The following is a 19,218-nucleotide window of genomic DNA, read 5'->3' on the forward strand; positions in this document are numbered from 1 at the left end:
TTATTGGTTTTGTTCTTTTTTTTCTCTTATCTTCAAATTATTGTAATCTTTAAATTGATTATGTTTTTATGATCCTTTGGGGAAGGACTTCTTCCCAGAGGATCAAAGGGGGAATGTAAAATTGAGATTTGAACTCTGAACTTCAATCCCCACAAGCCCTTGCTCCACTTCCCCAAAATGCTTTGTAATCTCACGGGAATTCTGAGGTGGGCCGAGATTGAGAAAGGATTTAAGCTGGTAGCAAAGGTTTTTGGGTCTCTCTGCTCTCTTTTTGGACTTCCATTTTGGAGCAGATGTGGCTCATTCCATAATGTAGGTGAGGTCTTGTCTAGGACTCTGGCCTAGGCACATTTTCCTTATCCTGTATTTTCTTTAATCCTTAATCCTTAATAAACCTCTAAAAAAAATAATACTCCTTGCAGAGAGAAACTAATTTCTACCTGCCCCATATTCCTAAATTTTAATCTTTACAGTGGGAAGATGAGAGATACTGAGAAGTCAAGAATGCAATCTAAGTTTTGAGTCTGAACAACTGAGAGGATGTTAGGACTCTCAAGAGTAATTGGGAAGTTTGGAAGGGGCAAAAACTTAGAAGGGAAATACAATGATTTCAGTTTTAGACAGACTGAGTGTAAGATGGCTATCTACAGGACATCCAGCCTGAGATATCTGAAAGGCAGTTGCAGAAACAAGAGGGGAGGTCAGCATCAGAAGTAAGATGATAATTAAGTCCATGGGAGCTAATGAGATTACTAAGAGAAGCAGCATGGAAGGGGAAGATAAAAGACCCTAGAGAAGAGCCCTGGGGGACCTCCTCAGTGAGGATGACCTGGATTAAGATAAAGCAAAAGAGACTTCAAAGGAATGATAGTGAAAGAACCAAAAATGGTCCCAAAAACGGAGAGAGAAGAGAGCACCCGTGTCAAAGGCTGCAGAATGGTCAAGAAGGAGGGCTGGGAGAAGGCCACTGGATTTGGCATCTAAGAGATCTCTGGGAACTTTGGGGGGAATATTCTGGGTAGAATGATGGGATGAAAGACCACAATGTAGGGAGTTAAGAAGAATGAGAGATTAGAACATGGGGGTGTTTTTATGGTAGATCTGTGTAAATTTAGTATAAACCTGTCCCCCTCTTTCCTTAAAGAAAGGAATGTTTTGACCAGGGGAATTGATCATTGGCTATGGGGGGGTTAGGGAAGGGGAGGGAGGAGGGGAGGAAAAGAACATGAATCGTGTAACCATGGAAAAATATTCTAAATTAATTAAATTAATTAATTCATTTTTTAAAAAGAATAATTTAAAAATCCATTTCTGTCTCTGCCCCGCCAGGCAAGTTCCCAGAACCAGAGTTGCTGCTTCCTCGATCCCTAACATTACAGGAGTGATGTCACTCCTGGGTCTCCCTAGTTGGACAGACCTAACCTTAGTCTGGGTCTAAGGCCAGTCCACGTGAGACAAGAACATCTTCCAGGATGCCAAGGAGCCAAATTAAAACAAAAAAACCTGCTCTCATTTAGTACTAGTTTGTTCTCAGCATTAAGCCATATTACATTTGGGGTTTGGCCTTTATTACCTCACCAATGTTGCTACACAATTGTTTTATGGGTTGGGGAGACACGTGATGGGCTAGGAATCTGGACACTTGGGGTAGGGGTCTCCAAACTAAGGCCCGCAGGCCACATGCGCCCCCCTAAGGCTATTTATTTGACCCCCACCACACTTCCGGATGGGGCATCTCTTTCATTGGTGGTCAGTGAGAGGAGCACTGTATGTGGCAGTGCTGCAAAGCGCTGTGTCACTCACATACAGTACTACTTCCGGTGACATAATCCTTTGCTTGGTGCCTTATTCTGAGAGTAACTGAAGGAGAACGAGGCACCACACAAAGGATTACGTGGCTGCACAATGGAAGACATCAGCATGGTGAGGGGCGATCTGGGGGAGGGGATTCCGCACTGTGTATACTGCTGCCCAGAATAGGGGTGGCAGTGCTGGGCCTGTGCAAGGTGTGACAGGCCCATCACAGCCAGCGCTGCAGCCTCTGCTATCCCAGACAGCCATATACAGACTTGTTAATAGTTTTTTGTTTTTTTTTCTAGTCACTGAGGGATAGTGAACTGGCCCCGTGTGTAAAAAGTTTGGGGAACCCTGGCTTGAGGGCATATGCAGGGCAAGGTCTCACTCAGGAGCTCCTTCCTCTGTAGCACAGATTTTTCTGGGCTGCTATACCCACTTTTGGGGAGGATGACAATAACAGAGCCTATTAGAAATATCTCTGCTGCGGTTGAGAAACTGGCTCAAGATATAGTTCAAGTCATCTCCAGAGCTTCTAAAGCGATCTCCTTCACCGGGAGGAGACTGACTCCTTGGCAAAGACTAACACAAAATTGGCCAGCCTTGATGCGGATACGGCTGCTTCCAGGGTTGCCTGTGTTCTTATCAATCAATCTTGTTTTTCTTACATTAACAAACCAGGTGAAATTGTTGCCAATGTCCAGGAGCTTCAAAGAATTTTGAATGACACTCGGCAAATCACATGAGAGATCCCCGTGACATTTGAGGGTGTATGGTAGAACCTCTCCTGGATACCAGGCTGGAGTTTGTCAGCAACTGTGGCCAAATGGGCTTTTTTATTTCTAGTTATTTTTGTCCTTTTCAGACTTTGCCTTTGCCGTAATACTAAAGTCTACACCAAAATTTGGAACTATGCCCAAAAGGCTTTAAAGTCGGGCATACCCTTTGATCCTGTAATACCACTACTGGGTCTGTATACCAAAAAATCATTAAAAAGGGGGAACGACCTATTTGTATAAAAATCTCTATAGCTGCTCTTTTGGTGATGGCAAAGAACTAGAAATTGAGAGCATGTCTATCCATTAGGGAACAGCCGAACAAATTATATTATATATTAGTGATAGAATACTATAGTGCTATAAGAAATAAGCAGGATAATTCCAGAAAAAGCTTGAAAGATTTACATGAACTGATGCAGAGTAAAATAAGCAGAACCGAGAGAGCATTATCCACAGTACCAGCAATATTGTCTGATGATCAACTGTGAAAGACTTTGCTACTCTCAGCAACACAATGATCTGGACAATTCTGAAGGACTTATGAAAAGTAGGCTAACCACCTCCAGAGAAAGAACTGTTGGAGTCAGATGCAGATCAAAGCATACTATCTTCCACATTATTTATGGTTTTATTTTGGAGTTTGGATTTTATATGAGTATTCTCTTATAACAATGACCAATATGGAAGTATGTTTGCATAATAATATATGTATAATCCAGATCAAATTACTTAGCATTTCTAAGAGGAGGGAGGAAAGTGAGGGAAGGAGTTAATAAAGATCTCATAATTTTGAAAAATGTATACGGATGTTGCATGTAATTGGGAAAATTAAATATCTCTGAATAAAAAAAAATAAAGCCTATGCCAAGTTTTACCAGGGGAAAAACTTATATATCTCTATATTGAGAATTATGACCATGTTAGAGACTGAATAGATTGAACTTTTAAGTAATCAATCTGTATTTTTTTAATGCATCTGTTTAACTGTTATATTGTTTAATGGGGTCTAAAAATTATCTATTATTTTTTTCTCCTTTTGGTATAATTTTTTTAAAAGTTCAGTTTTGGGAATTATAACTGATATTTGGTATTGAAGAATGAGTTTACAATGTTTTACAGCTCTGACAACATTGTATACCTCAAAGATTAGACTTGAAATCAACCATTCATTATTAAATCTCATGGGACTATAAACTAATGTTTGAGTCTGATTCCAGGAAAACTACAAAGGACTGCTAAAAAAGCCACTAATCAGTGCTGATAAGTAGATGATCACGGATGTCAACAACCCCTGTAGGGTGAAAAATGTCAGTGCCAAAGTGGGGGAGTTGTCTCGCGGGAGAGTCGGGAAAGGAACTGTTCTAAGGTAGGCTTTTTCTGATTTACCCAGCTTTACGTGAGCTTCCAACACATGAGATTATCCTTATCTGCCTCGGACTCTGGCTCGCTCTCCCCGGATGACTCTTGTATAGAGTAGAAGTCAGACTAGGGGACCACGTTCCCCTTTTTTTGTCAGACTTCTATCTTCTCTCTCTTTTTTTTTTTGGCATGGCAAATTTCTTTAGTTATGGCAGACGGTAACAACTGCAATATTGTTGCGCCTGACCTACACACTCTTGGGATATACACCACCTCCCTTAGACCTTGAATATGTATCAGAGACTTGTTATAATTTTTGTTGATTTAAACACATTTTTTCTCTTATTTTTGGGAGAGGCAATTCATATATTATTTATTGCATTCTTAAATTAGTAACCTAGCCATCCATCCTTTCCCCAGTCTTTTGTTGTAAAAGAATACTCATTGTGTTAGAACATTATTTCGTGTTACCATCAGGTTATGTATGTGTTTGTCTGTAGGAATGGATCCTGGGCAAGTATCTCATCCTCCTGAAGGGGGACTGTGAAGTTATCCAAAGGACTAAGATCTTATAAAAGTAATTTTAGGAAAAGATATCACCAGTATCCTTGCTTAGCCCTTACTGCTCTTCTGCCTTGGAACTGAAACTTAGTACTGATTCCAAAACTGAAGATAAGGATTTAAAAAAAAAAAGATGGAAGAATCAAGTGAAGGTTTTTTGAGGAGGAGGAGACATGGGGATGTTTGTATGCAGAAGGGAAGCAGCTGGTAGACAGGGAGAGATGAATGATGAGTGGATGAGAGCCAGACCTGGAGACAGGAGGTCCTGGATTCAATCTGGCCTCAGATATTTCCTGGATGTGTCACCCTGGGCAAGTCATCTAACCCCAATGGCCTGGCCCTTACTCTCTTCTGCCTTAGAACCAATAAACAGTATTGATTCTAAGAGAGAAGGTATGGGTTGAAAAATATATTTTTTAAAAAGATAAATGGGTGCAAGTAAAGAACTGAGGATGACACCAAGATTGTGAAATCTGAGTTCTTAGAAGGACAATTGATAGTAATTGGGAAGTTTGGAAAGGGACACATTTTTTGGGTTGGGGGGTGTAATAAGTTCTGTTTTGGATCTATTCAATTAAGATGCCTAAAGGACAACAAAATGTCTAAAATAGCATTCACCTTGTGAGACTGTAGCTCAGAAGACAGACAGGGCTGGATATATCCATCAGGAAGTCATCCTCAGAGACATAATAATTAAACCCATGGGAGTTACTTAAGTCACCAAGGGAACTTACAGAGAGAATATGGGAACGCCAAGGGCAGAGCACCGTGGGGAAGGTGGATGGATGAAGACACATCAACGGAAATTAAGAAGGATGGGAGGAGATCCAAAAGAGATCAGGGTCCCGACAACCCAGAGAGTATGGAGGAAGCCGGAGTGGCTAACGGTTTCACCATCCAACCACAAGCAAAGTTGGTGTCCACCCAATGAGGACGAGGTAAACGAATTATGATATATGAAAGTAATTGAGCATTATTATGCCATAAGCAATGACAAAGGGAATGGATACGGACAAACCCAGAAAGACTTATATGAACTGATGCAGAATGAAGTAAACAGAACCAGGAAGGAAATTTATAAAATAACTACATGATAACGAAAAACAAATTTAAACAATTTAAGCATTCAGATCAATATGATGACCAGTAACACATCCAGAGAATCCAACAATGAAGCATGCTACACACTGACTAAGTAGCCTGGACTCAAGGTGGAAATTAAAATACATATTTGGGCATGGCAAGTGTGTGGATCACAGGACTAATTGAAAAAGACCCTGCTGTCACAAAAGACCACGGAGGCAAAAGGAGGTAGCTGGATGGAGAACCAGGTCTATTGCCAGGAGATTCTGGGTTCAAATCTGATCTCAGACACTTCCTAGCTGTGTGACCCTGGGCAAGGCACTTAACCCCCATTGCCTAGTCCTTCCCACTCTTCTGTCTTGGAACTAATACACAGTATTGATTCTAAGACAGAAGGATAATGGTTTTAAAAAAAAGAATGAAGGCAAAAGAAAAGGGGACGACAGAGGATGAGGTGGAGAAAGTGTCATGGAAGCAATGGACATAAGCTTGGATAGACTCTGGAGACAGGAGAGAATGGAAGGGCCTGGTGGACTGGGGTCCAGGGGGGTCACCAAGAGTCACACATGAATGAAAGAATAAATGAATGAATGATATAGATTTGTTTTGTTTTGCTTGACTGTGCTTTGTTTTTCAGAACCATTATCTTCTGTCTTGGAATCACTACTAAGTATCAGTTCCAAGACAGAAGAGTGGTGGGGGCTAAGTGCCTTGAACAGGGTCATACAGCCAGGAAGTGTCTGAGGCCAGATTTGAACCCAGGTTATCCCATCTCTAGGTCTGGCTCTCTATCCACTGAGCCACCCAGCTGCCCTATTGTTTTTTAAAAGCTTGATTTTTAACTGGAGATGAAAGGTTGGAGGAGAGAGGAAATCATGATGATATTAATGCCTCCCCCCCCAAAAAAAAAGGAAAAGAAGGAGTCACTATAGTATTTTTAATGAACCAAAGAGAACAGAAGGTTAAGAAGGAGACCCAAATAATCGGTACAACTTTGAAACTGGTCGGTGGCATTTATTATGTTATTTGGGAAAGAATTACAAGCAGTATAAAATAATGAAGCTATAATGTTTTATATTGCAGTCCTCTCTTTCTGTTCTTCTTTGTATATGGAAATACTACATTTATCAATATTTGCCAAAAATAACAGCAGGTCACCCCAGAAGAATAAAGGCATATTCTGCCAGAAAGGGTCAGACATTGACTCTTTCAAGAAGAATTTTGATATAATACAAAAGTCAAATTCATATAAAACCAAGGTTGGGGGGGTACCTTAATTGTTTGCCTAATCCATCCTCCTCTTTCCAAGCAGAATCACAACCCAAACCATACAACCAAAAAAAATTCCACACTACACATAATTAGATATAGAAGAAGAAACTCTCAGACTTCCTTTGATAATTCCACTCCAGGATTTAACAGGGGAAAACAGACACCCATATAGTATCTGTCTTCCTTGACAAAGCTTCATGGGGAAAAAAAATCTGTCTTTCCTAATCCTGAAACATAAGATTTAATTACTATGACTTTGGTCTATGTTTTCATTGGAGCAACATCATGAAAAAGTGAAGAACATGAACCAAAAATATCCCTCTGGAGTTTCCATTCAAAGGGCACAAACAAAAGAGAAATGATACTTTTTTGGGGAAAAAAATGTAACCATCTTGGTTGAGTCAATAAATTCCAAAGATGTCCTTTTCACTTCTGTGACATGGTATTTCCTTTTGGTATAGGATTTAGAACTGGAAGGCACCTTACGGATCATCTGGTTCAAACCCTTCATGATAAAAATGAGGATGCTGAAGGTCAGAGGTGAAGTGACTTGTCCAAGATCACAAAGGCAGGAAGTAAAGCTGGACTTCCAACCCCAATGTTCTTTTTGCTACTTGACACTTTTGTTTCTTGTCAACTTCTGGTTTCTCTTTATCTTAAGTTTTTAACTATAGACTTTAGAAATTATTTTTATAGTCCCTTTGTGCCATGAATTTGGAGTTTGGGGCTCAGCTCTCCATCGAGGCTATTTAAGAAAAAATCCTTATCTTTCATTTTAGAATCAATACTGTGTATCGGTTCCAAAGCAGAAGAGTAGTACTCTCAATCTACTAAAAAGAGTAGTACTCTCAATCTACTAAGCCACCTGTCTGCCCCCCCCCAGGCTATTTTGTAAAATGTTCTGTAATTTTGTCTTTCCCCAGTTACCAGAAACTTTTTGAGACCACTTCAGGAAATTAAATAAAATTGATGCCTCCTTTACAATCCTCCCACAGAAGCCAAGAGTAACACTTGTCAGGGGCAGCTGGGTCTCTCAGTGGATGGAGATCCAGGTCCAGAGATGAGAGGTCCTGGGTTCAAATTTGACCTCAGACACTTCCCAGCTGTGTGATCCTGGACAAGTCACTTGAGCCCCATGGCCTAGCCATTACCACTCTTCTGCCTTGGAACCACCACACAGGATTGATTCTAATATGGAAGTTAAGGGTTTAAAAAAAAAAAAGAATAACACTTGTCCTTGGCATGGCTCCTTGGAATAGAATAAAGGTTCTTTCTATAATGATAATAAAAGATGGGCTGAATGCCTTGGAGTTTTATATGAATCAGAATGCCAGAGCTGGGCTCTGTTTATAGACACTGGGAAGATTAGACCAGAAGGGACAATGGGACAACATGAAGCCTGAGAGGTTCCTGAGATGGCCAGAGGAGATAACTTCTATAAGGGGGCGGGTGAGGGGACCCATACTGGGCCTGAAATCAGGAGGACTCCTCTTCTCGAGTTCAAATCCAGCCTCAGACACTTCCTAGCTGAATTACTCTGAACAAGTCACTTTACCCTGTTTGCCTCAGTTTCCTCATCTGTAAAATGAGCTGAAGAAGGAAATGGCAAACCACTCCAGTATATTCACCAAGAAAACCCCAAATGGGGTCACAAAGGGTCAGACAAAGCTGAAAAATGGCTGGACAACAATAAAAATGGCAATAAACATCAATAAGTCCTCGCTATGGGCCAGCAACCATATAATAAACTAAATGTTTCCACTCTACCCCTCTCTCTTACCTTGGCGAAGAAAATCCAGGCTGTGTGCTGTCCTGGAGCCATATTGTTTTTTAGCTTCACTGAACTTAACATCAAAAAGAATCCCAAGAATCCACTGGATTGAGAGAAGAGAAAAAAATGTTTTGTTAATAAGTCCAGCATTCTGGTTTTTTGTTTGTTTGTTTGTTTTTTTCAACTCTTACCCTCAGTTTTAGTATCAGTTCTAAGACAGAAGAGCAATAAGGACTAGGTCATCCGGGTTAAGTGACTCACCCAAGGTCACACAGCTCTGAAGTATTTGAGGCCAGTAAAAGTCACTTTCCAGACATGTTTCAGACAGGTTAAGTGATTTATTCGAGGTCACACTGGCGTCAAGTGGCAAAACTAAGATTTAAACCCAGATACTCTGATTCCAAATCCAATAAAAATCCTTGTACTATGAAAGTACTTTTGGCCATACAAATGGGTACCTGGTTTGGGAGAGTTACTTGAGGCAAGAAAAATTAAGTGATTTTCCCAAGACCCCATCCCTTCCACTTTCACATCCCCACACCCCCACTTTCACCACCACCCTTACATCCTGACCCCACACCACAACGAGGCATCACAGCTGGGACTTGAACTCAACTATCCTTCCGGTCTCTGTAGAGGCTAGACTGCCATATTGCCTCTGACACAAACAGCTCAAATATAATAACCTCATTAGAGGAGAGAGAAAGTCATGACCCACTGGGAGATCAAGGAAGGCTTCCTGAAGAAGGTAACAGCATTTGAGTTGGACTTTAAAATATTAGTAAGAATACAAATGGCAGCAAGAGGGAAGAGAAGCATCTTGAACGGGAGGATGGCTAGTAGGTGGTTCAATGAATGGAATGCTGGGCTTTGAACCAGGTAACCTATCTTCCTGAGTTCAAATCCAGTGTCGGACATTTACTAGCTGTGTGACCCTGGGCCAGTCACTTAAACTCTTCTTGCCTTGGTTACACCATCTGTAAGATCAGGTGGAGAAGGAAATGGCAAACCACTCCAGCATCTTTCCCAAGAAATTCCAAAAAGGGGTCACGAAAGAATCAGAAATGACTGAAAAACAAAATGAGTTGTTTGTAGTCAGGGTTGTCTAGGAGTGGATAGAGGACCAGGTCTGGAGTCAGGAGGACTTGGGTTCAAATCTGGCTTCAGATACATCCTAGCTATGTGACCCTGGTCAAGTCACTAACCTTGTTTTGCCTAGCTCTTACCCATCTGTCTTAGAATTGTTACTAGGACAGAAAGTAAAGGTTTAAAAAAAGAAGTGTTCACATTGATACAACACAGTGGAATTGCTTGTTGGCTTTTGGAGCAGGGAGAGGAGAGGAGGGAAAGATAATGAATCATGGAAACATGGAAAAATATTTTTAAAATAAATGTAAAAATTAAATTAAACTTTAAAAAGTCTTAACTGGGAAAAGCCATTATAGGCATAAGAAGAATGAAGCCCAAAGACCAATAAACAAAGGCAGGAACTACATACAGGACAGATGTCAAATGGCTCAGTTTCCCTGAATAGTAACAGGGAGAGCAAAGGCATGGTATAAAGCATAAAGAAGCATGGAAGCCACTTGAAGCAAAGATTGTTTGGGGGCTTTTGTCTTGACTTCCCCAGATCCTTGAACAGTGCTTGGTACATAGTAGGCAATTTATAATAAATGGTTGTTTTTATTCTGCCAACCTTTGTCAAACACCATATATTCCTATTTCTTAAACCCTTATCTTCTATCTTAGAACCTTTGTTCCATGGCAGAAGAGCGGTAAGGGTTAACTATGGGGGGTTAAATGACTTGGCTAGGGTCACACAGCTAATAAGTGTCTGAGCCCAAATTTAAACTTGGTTAGACTATCCACTACATCACCTAGCTGCTTAAGCTACTACGACGAACCTTAAAATAGACATTTATAGAAGGTGTACTCATCACTTCGGGTTAAATGAATATTTCTTTCTTTGGGGGAAGGATATTTTATTTTGCCAGTTACATGTAATAAAAATTTTCCACCTAAGTTTTCTGAAGTTCAAGGATCCACACAGTCTCCCTCCTGCTTTCCAGAGCAGGCATGCCACTTGATCCTGGTTATCCATAAATTTTCACACAAAACCTATTCCATATTGTTCTAAATTAATATCTCTGGGATATTCTTCTGAATTTGTTATGGATCAACATCAAGCTCATCCTCTACCAACAGCAGCCTCCTCCTCCTACAGTTTCTTGCTCTTTCAGCAGAAGTTGCTTTTTAAGGCTGGAAGGAAGACGGGGTGCATATGCTTTCTGGGACCCTCCTTAGGCTCCTCTGGGGTTCCCCTGAGATGGGATCACGCCTGGGACTGGAAGCATCCTCTCTAAGTATCTGGCTTGCAATCAGGAATCTGTGGCACGGCTTGGAGAAAGCAACCCTTTTCTGACACTGGGAAAACCTTTCGGAAAACCACCAGGAAGTTCATGAAGAAGACAGACTTCTCTCCCTGGCAAAATGCAAAACATCCATTTCTAGGTGTGGTGATGGGGAGCAGCAGACCAGAGAAGACCAAAACCAAAGCAAAGATGTCTTCCCGCACTCAGATCAAGGCAGCACTATTGGGCCACCGATTGGATCTGCTCAAAATAGTCAGCTTGACGTTCCCTTCTTTGTCCTGCTGGTCATTCTGCCAAACAATAATTCCTCCAGGAAAACAGCATCACACTACAAGTGTGGCGCTACAGAGTTAGGTTTTATATGAATAGCTAAGAGGAAACCAAACAAGGAAGCGTCTGAGCTCATAGACTCTGGAAGAGATAGATAGTCCAGCTTTCTAAAAATCTGCAACTGATGACTCTAAATGATCAATCTCATCCAAATATTAAAGATATGGAAAACTGATCAGTGACACATGTTAAACCCAGTGGAATTACATATCAGATACGGGACGGGGTGGGGGGAGAGGAGGGAAAGAACGTGAGTCTTGTCACCATGGAAAAATATTTTAAAATTAATTAATGTTTTAAAATTACCTGGCACAGCAGCTGGTGTGGAATCTGTAAAAATATAGGAATGGAAACTCCAGGGCCCTGAAGAGATCACCTAAGGGACAGAACAGTGTAATTCGTGAAATATTGACAACAAATAAACAAGCAAATACATAAATAAGAGTGGTGCAATAGCGAATGCCTGGTTTCAAGTCAGGAAGACCTTGCCTCAGATACTGGCCAAGTCACTTAACCCTGTTTGCCTCAGTTTCCATTTCTAGAAAGTGACTTGGAGAAGGAAATGGCAAATTACTCCAATATCGTTGTTAGGAAAACCCTAAATGGGGTCACAAAGAGATGGACATGACTGAAATGACTGAACAACAACAACAAAATAAAAGAGTAGACAGATGATTGAATTAGATAAATGAATAAATAGGTAGAAAAAAAGAGAAGTGAGGGATAGAGAAAAAGGTAGATAATGAATGAAACACAATTAACCAGTCATTACTCCAGGACAAGGAAAGCTAAGTGTTGTATGTAGAGGATAGTGCTGGTCCTGGAGCCAAGAAGATTCTTCTTCTTCTTCTTTTTTTAAATTTTTATTTGGTCATTTCCAAACATTATTCATCAGAAACAAAGATCATTTTCTTTTCTTCCCTCCCCACCCTCCCACCACTTCTCCCATAGCCCACGCGCAATTCCACTGGGTATCACATGTGTTCTTGATTCAAACCCATTTCCCTATTGTTGGTATTTGCATTAGAGTGTTCATTTAGAGTTTCTCCTCAGTCATATCCCCTCCACCCCTATAGTCAGGCAGTTGCTTTTCATTGGTGTTTTTACTCCCACAGTTTATCCTCTGCTTGTGGATAGTGTTTTTTAGATCCCTGCAGATTGTTCAGGGACATTGCATTGACACCAATGGAGAAGTCCATCACCTTCGATTGTGCCACAGTGTATCAGTCTCTGTGTACAATGTTTTCCTGGTTCTGCTCCTTTCGCTCTGCATCACTTCCTGGAGGTTGTTCCAGTCTCCATGGAATTCCTCCACTTTATTATTCCTTTTAGCACAATAATATTGCATCACCAACATATACCACAATTTCTTCAGCCATTCCCCAATTGAAGGGCATCCCCTCATTTTCCAATTTTTCACCACCACAAAGAGTGCAGCTATGAATATTCTTGTACAAGTCTTTTTCCTTATTATCTCTTTGTGGTACAATCCCAGCAGTGCTATGGCTGGATCAAAGGGCAGACAGTCTTTTATCGCCCTTTGGGCATAGTTCCAAATTGCCCTCCAGAATGGTTGGATCAATTCACAACTCCACCAGGAATGAATTAGTGTCCCCACTTTGCCACATCCCCTGCAGCATTAATTACTTTCCATAGCTGTCATGTTAGCCAATCTGCTAGGTGTGAGGTGATACCTCAGAGTTGTTTTGATTTGCATCTCTCTGATTATAAGAGATGTAGAACACTTTTTCATGTGCTTATTAATAGTTTTGAGTACTTTGGCTGAGAACTGCCTGTTCATGTCCCTTGCCCATTTATCAATTGGAGAATGGCTTGATTTTTTGTACAATTGATTTAGCTCTTTGTAAATTTGAGTAATTAAACCTTTGTCAGAGGTTTTTATGAAGATTGTTTCCCAATTTGTTGCTTCCCTTCTGATTTTAGTTACATTGGTTTTGTTTGTACTAAAGCTTTTTAATTTGATGTAGTCGAAATTATTTATTTTACATTTTGTGACCCTTTCAAAGTCTTGCTTGGTTTTAAAGTCTTTCCCTTCCCAAAGGTCTGACATGTATACTATTCTGTGTTCACCTAATTTACTTAGTTTCCTTCTTTATGTTCAAGTCATTCACCCATTCTGAATTTATCTTGGTGTAGGGTGTGAACCTAATCTCTCCCACACTGTCTTCCAATTTTCCCAGCAGTTTTTATCAAATAATGGACTTTTGTCCCAAAAGCTGGGGTCTTTGGGTTTGTCATAAACTGTCTTGCTGAGATCATTTACGCCAAGTCTATTCCACTGATCCTCCTTTCTGTCTCTTAGCCAGTACCAAATTGTTTTGATAACCACTGCTTTATAGTATAGTTTGAGATCTGGGACTGCAAGTCCTCCTTCCTTTGCATTTTTTTTCATGATTTCCCTGGATATCCTTGATCTCTTGTTCTTCCAAATGAACTTAGTTATGGTTTTTTCTAATTCGGTAAAGAAGTTTTTTGGTAGTTCAATGGGTATGGTACTAAATAAGTAAATTAATTTGGGTAGGATTGTCATTTTTACCCATGAGCAATCAATGTTTTTCCAATTGTCTAGATCTAGTTTTAGCTGTGTGCAAAGTGTTTTGTAGTTGTGTTCATATAGTTCCTGTGTTTGTCTCAGCAGATAGATTCCTAAGTGTTTTATGTTGTCTAGGGTGATTTTGAATGGTATTTCACTTTCTAATTCTTGCTGCTGAAATGGGTTAGAGATATATAGAAATGCTGATGACTTATGTGGGTTTATTTTGTATCCTGCAACTTTGCTAAAGTTGTTGATTATTTCGAGTAACTTTTTGGTTGATTCTCTAGGATTCCTTAAGTAAACCATCATATAGTCTGCAAAGAGTGATAACTTGGTCTCCTCATTGCCAATTTTAATACCTTCAATTTCTTTTTCTTCTCTAATTGCTACTGCTAGTGTTTCTAGTACAATGTTAAATAATAGAGGTGATAATGGGCATCCTTGTTTTACTCCTGATCTTATTGGAAAGGCTTGTAGTTTATCCCCATTGCAGATGATGTTTGCTGATGGTTTTAGATATATACTGTTTATTATTTTTAGGAAAGGCCCTTCTATTTCTATACTTTCTAGTGTTTTCAATAGGAATGGCTTTTTCTGCATCTATTGAGATAATCATGTGATTTTTGTTAGTTTGCTTGTTAATATGGTCAATTATGTGAATGGTTTTCCTAATATTGAACCATCCTTGCATTCCTGGTATGAATCCTGCCTGGTCATAGTAGATGACCCTTGTGATGACTTGCTGGAGTCTTTTTGCTATTATCCTATTTAAGATTTTTGCGTCTATATTCATTAGGGAGATTGGTCTATAGTTTTCTTTCTCTGTTTTTGACCTGCCTGGCTTTGGGATCAGTACCATGTTTGTGTCGTAGAATGAATTTGATAGAAATCCTTCTTGGCCTATTCTGTCAAATAGTTTGTTTAATATTGGGATTAGTTGTTCTTTGAATGTTTGATAGATTTCATTTGTGAATCCATCTGGACCTGGGAATTTTTTCTTAGGGAGTTCTTTGATGGCTTGTTCAATTTCTTTTTCTGAAATGGGGTTGTTAAGGTAATTTATTTCTTCCTCTTTTAGTCTAGGCAATTTTTTTTATGTTTGTAAGTTTTCATCCATATCATCTAGATTGCCATATTTGTTACCATATAATTGGGCATAGTAGTTTTTAATGATTGCCTTAATTTCCTCTTCATTAGAGGTGAGGTTTCCTTTTTCATCTTGGATACTGTCAATTTGGTTTATTTCTTTCCTTTTTTTAATTAGACTGACTAGTACTTTGTCTATTTTATTTGTTTTTTCAAAGTACCAGCTTCTAGTCTTATTTATTAAATCAATAGTTCTTTGACTTTCAATTTTATTAATTTCTCCTTTGAGTTTTAGGATCTCTAATTTGGTCTTCATCTGAGGATTTTTAATTTGTTCACTTTCTAATTTTTTAATTTGCATGCCCAATTCATTGACCTCTGCCCTTCTTAATTTGTTAATATATGAACTCAAGGATATAAATTTCCCCCTGAGTACTGCTTTGGATGCATCCCATAGGTTTTGAAAGGATGTCTCATCATTGTCATTTTCTTCAATGAAGTTATTAATTGTTTCTATGATTTGTTCTTTAACTAACTGGTTTTGGAGAATTGTATTGTTTAATTTCCAATTAATTTTCAATTTACCTCTCCATGTTCCCTTACTAATTATTATTTCCATTGCATTGTGATCTGAGAAAGTTGCATTTATTATTTCTGCTCTTTTGCACTTGTTTGCAATGTTTTTATGCCCTAATACATGGTCAATTTTTGTGAATGTACCATGTGCTGCAGAAAAGAAGGTATATTCCTTTTTGTCCCTATGTCCCTTTTCTCCACATGCCTACTAACTCTAATTTTTCTAAGATTTCATTCACTTCTCTTACCTCTTTCTTATTTATTTTTTGGTTTGATTTATCTAGTTCGGATAGAGGAAGGTTCAGGTCTCCCACTAGTATAGTTTTTCTATCTATTTCGTCCTTGAGTTCCTCTACTTTCTCCTTTAGAAATTTGGATGCTATGCCATTTGGTGCATATATGTTGAGTACAGATATTTCCTCATTGTCTATACTGCCTTTTATCAGGATGTAATTACCTTCCCTATCTCTTTTAACTAGATTTATTTTTACTTTGGCTTTATTGGATATCATGATTGCGACTCCTGCCTTCTTTTTGTCAGTTGATGCCCAATAGATTTGGCTCCACCCTCTTACTTTCACCCTATGTGTATCTACCTTTCTCATATGGGTTTCTTGTAGACAACATATGGTAGGGTTTTGAACTCTAATCCACTCTGCTACTCGCTTGTGTTTTATGGGTGAGTTCATTCCATTCACATTCAGAGTTATGATTATTAGCTGTGTATTTCCCAGCATTTTGATTTCTGCTCCTTTTCCTGCCTTTTCTTCTTTCACTATTTCCTTCTACACCAATGTTTGCTTTTGAAGAGTCCCCCTTGTTCCCACCCTTATTTTACTTCCCTTTCTACCCCCTCTCTATTTATCCCCCCCTTATTTCCCCGTAGTCTTTCTAAAATTAACCCCCCGCTCCCTCCCTCTCTTGTACTGCTTCCCTCCCCACCAGACTGTTTGTTACCCTTCTACTCCCCTATAGGGTGCAAATCTATTCTCTGCCCCCAATGGATTGGATTGTTTTTCCCTATTTGAGTCAATTTCAAAGCACGTAAAAGTTGAGTATTTCCTGTCTCTGACCTCTTTACCCTTCCAGTGTATTGATGTTCTCCCCCCTCCCACCATGAGCTTCTTTATGACATATAAATTTACCCCCATTTGTTTCTTTTCCCATTTCTTTTAATATTAAGCTATTTTAAAGCTCTAGTTATATATATATATATATATATATACACACACATATATATATGTATATGCGCACTCATGCGTATGTATTTTTGCATGCATATATCTATGTACCTATTTATGTCTTGTCCTTTCATCCTATACAGTTTGTTGCTGTTCCCTCTAAGTATACTTCTTTTTGTTGCCCAGGTAATAACAACAGTTTTTAAGAGTTACCAATGACCTCTTTTCTTATAGGGATACATATCATTTTAACCTATTGAGTCTCTTAAAAATTTTTTTTTGTTTTTCTTTTTTCCCCTCTTTTTTAATTACCTTTTGATGATTCTCTTGAGTTCTGTGCTTGGACATCAAATTTTCTGTTCAGGTATGGTCTTTTCTTTACAAATTCTTGAAATTCTTCTATTTTGTTGAATGACCATACTTTCCCCTGTAAGAATATAGTCAGTTTTGCTGGGTAGTTGATTCTTGGTTGTAGACCTAGTTCCCTTGCTTTCCGGAATATCATATTCCATGCCTTTCTTTTTCTCAGTGTGGATGCAGCCAGATCCTGAGTTATCCTCACTGTGGTTCCTTGGTATCTAAATGACTTCTTCTTGGCAGCTTGTAATATCTTTTCTTTGGTCTGATAGTTCTTGAATTTGGCTATAACATTCCTGGGTGTTGTCAGTTGGGGATTAAGTACAGGAGGTGATCTGTGGATTCTATCAATCTCCACTTTTCCCTCTTGTTCAAGGATTTCGGGCCAGTTTTCTTTAATAATTTCCTGTAATATAATGTCTAGGCTTTTTCTTTTGTCATGGTCTTCTGGTAGGCCAATAATTCTTAAATTGTCTCTCCTTGAATGATTTTCTAAATCCTCTGTTTTGTGAATGAGATGCTTCATATTTTCCTCAATTATTTCATTCTTTTGGTTTTGTTTTATAGTGTCCTGCTGCCTTGTGAGGTCACTCGATTCTAGTTGTTGTATTCTGGTTCTTAAAGACTGGATTTCATCCTTAGTTTTTTGGTCATCCTTTTCCTTTTGGTCGGATTTTCTTTGGAGGTCATATTTCATCTTCTTCACCTCATCTTTCATCTGCTTTGCCTCATTTTCCAGCTGGTTGATTTTGGCTTTCAAGACACTATTTTCTGTTTCCAGATGACATCTTAGTTTTTAAGTTCTTTTCCCATTTGTCTTCAGCCTCTCTTAATTGTGTTTTGAATTGCATTTTGAGTTCTTCCAAAGCCTGTATCCAATTCGCTGGGATTTCTGATTTTTCCTTTGCTGGGTCCTCCCCCTCTGTTTCATTTGCTCTTTGCTCATTACCTGTGCAGAAGCTGTCTACTGTAATTTCTTTCTTCTTTTTCTGTTGTTTGCTCGAGTTTACCCCTTCTTTGCTCCCCATATTTGGCTGTGCTCTTGATCCTCTCATTTTGTTTTGGTTTTGGGGCTGTCAGTCTCCCCTCTTGGAGCTTTGTCAGATCTCTTGGTACAGTCTCTAGGGGAGGAATGTTAGCTTCCCTGTCCTCTGGAGGCTTTTGATTGGATCGAGTTCAATTGAGTTGGGCTGTATGTGGTATGAAGCTCTGAGGCTCTGAAGACTCCTGGAAGGCTGGGCCACCCAGGCTCTCTCCAGTTCTCTCCTACTGCTTCTCCGCTGTCCGCAAGTGCCTTTGCCCGCCTCCCTAAACTCTGAGGAGTTCTGATGGGATTATGTTCAACTGGATTGATCTGGATGTGCCCCGAGGCAACAGTGAGACTGGAGCCCGATGGAGGGACCCAGCCACTGCCCGTTTCTCCCTGGCTTCCTCCCTGCTGTCCAAGAAGGATGCTCCGAGCCCGGTGCCCCGCTGCTCACAAGGTAGACCCTCCAAACCAGCACCATTGCCCGTTCAGAGGTTCCCGCTGCTGCTGGGGGCTCAGCCCTCTGGGTTGTGGGGGAGGGGTCCTGGGACCTACCCTCTGCCTTCCCCTTAGCCCTGAGTATTCTCGGATTCCGGCTTTTGGCGGGGCTTACCTTTTGATTTGAGACCAGAAGGAAGGTTCCCCGCTTCTGTCCTGTTGTTCAGCTTGAATTTCGGTGCCCTAGGAGCATTCAGTCTGTATTTGTTAAGGAAGGGTCTTCCACGAGGTCTGAACTTTTGCTGCTTGCTAAGCTGCCATCTTGACTCCGCCCCCAAGAAGATTCTTCTTCCTGAGTTCAAATCCAGGCTCAGACATCAAGCTGTGTGATCCTGAATAAGTCACTTAACCCTATAGGCCTCAGTTTCCTCATTTGTAGAATAGGCTGGAGAAGGAAATGGTAAACTACTCCAGTATTTTTACCAAGAAAGCCCCAAAAGGTGTCACAAAGAATCAGACACAACTGAAAACAATGAAACAACAATAAAATCCAATGCTCCTTTGATTATGTAGAATTATCTTTGGGTTTTATGGGTGGTTTTCTACTGCAGAATGGAGAGATGGGAAGTGGAGAACATTTTTCAAAAGAGCCTTTTATGAAGGGAATGGGTTTGT

At 39.8% G+C, this 19,218-nt stretch overlaps 1 protein-coding gene across 1 annotated transcript in view; it reads right to left on the reverse strand.

Annotated features, from left to right (window-relative positions):
• The window catches only part of TMEM241 (transmembrane protein 241), a 172,636-nt gene that overhangs the window by 69,716 nt on the left and 83,702 nt on the right, over window positions 1-19,218 (reverse strand). The window contains exons 12-13 of the mRNA XM_007487617.3: window positions 11,628-11,697; window positions 8,629-8,722 (exon numbers count right to left, since the gene is read on the reverse strand). Coding sequence (XP_007487679.2) covers window positions 8,629-8,722; window positions 11,628-11,697 — 164 coding nt within the window. The remainder of the gene's footprint in view (window positions 1-8,628; window positions 8,723-11,627; window positions 11,698-19,218) is intronic.

Source organism: Monodelphis domestica, chromosome 3, assembly GCF_027887165.1.
Source record: "Monodelphis domestica isolate mMonDom1 chromosome 3, mMonDom1.pri, whole genome shotgun sequence".
In the NCBI taxonomy this organism is placed as follows: domain Eukaryota; kingdom Metazoa; phylum Chordata; class Mammalia; order Didelphimorphia; family Didelphidae; genus Monodelphis; species Monodelphis domestica.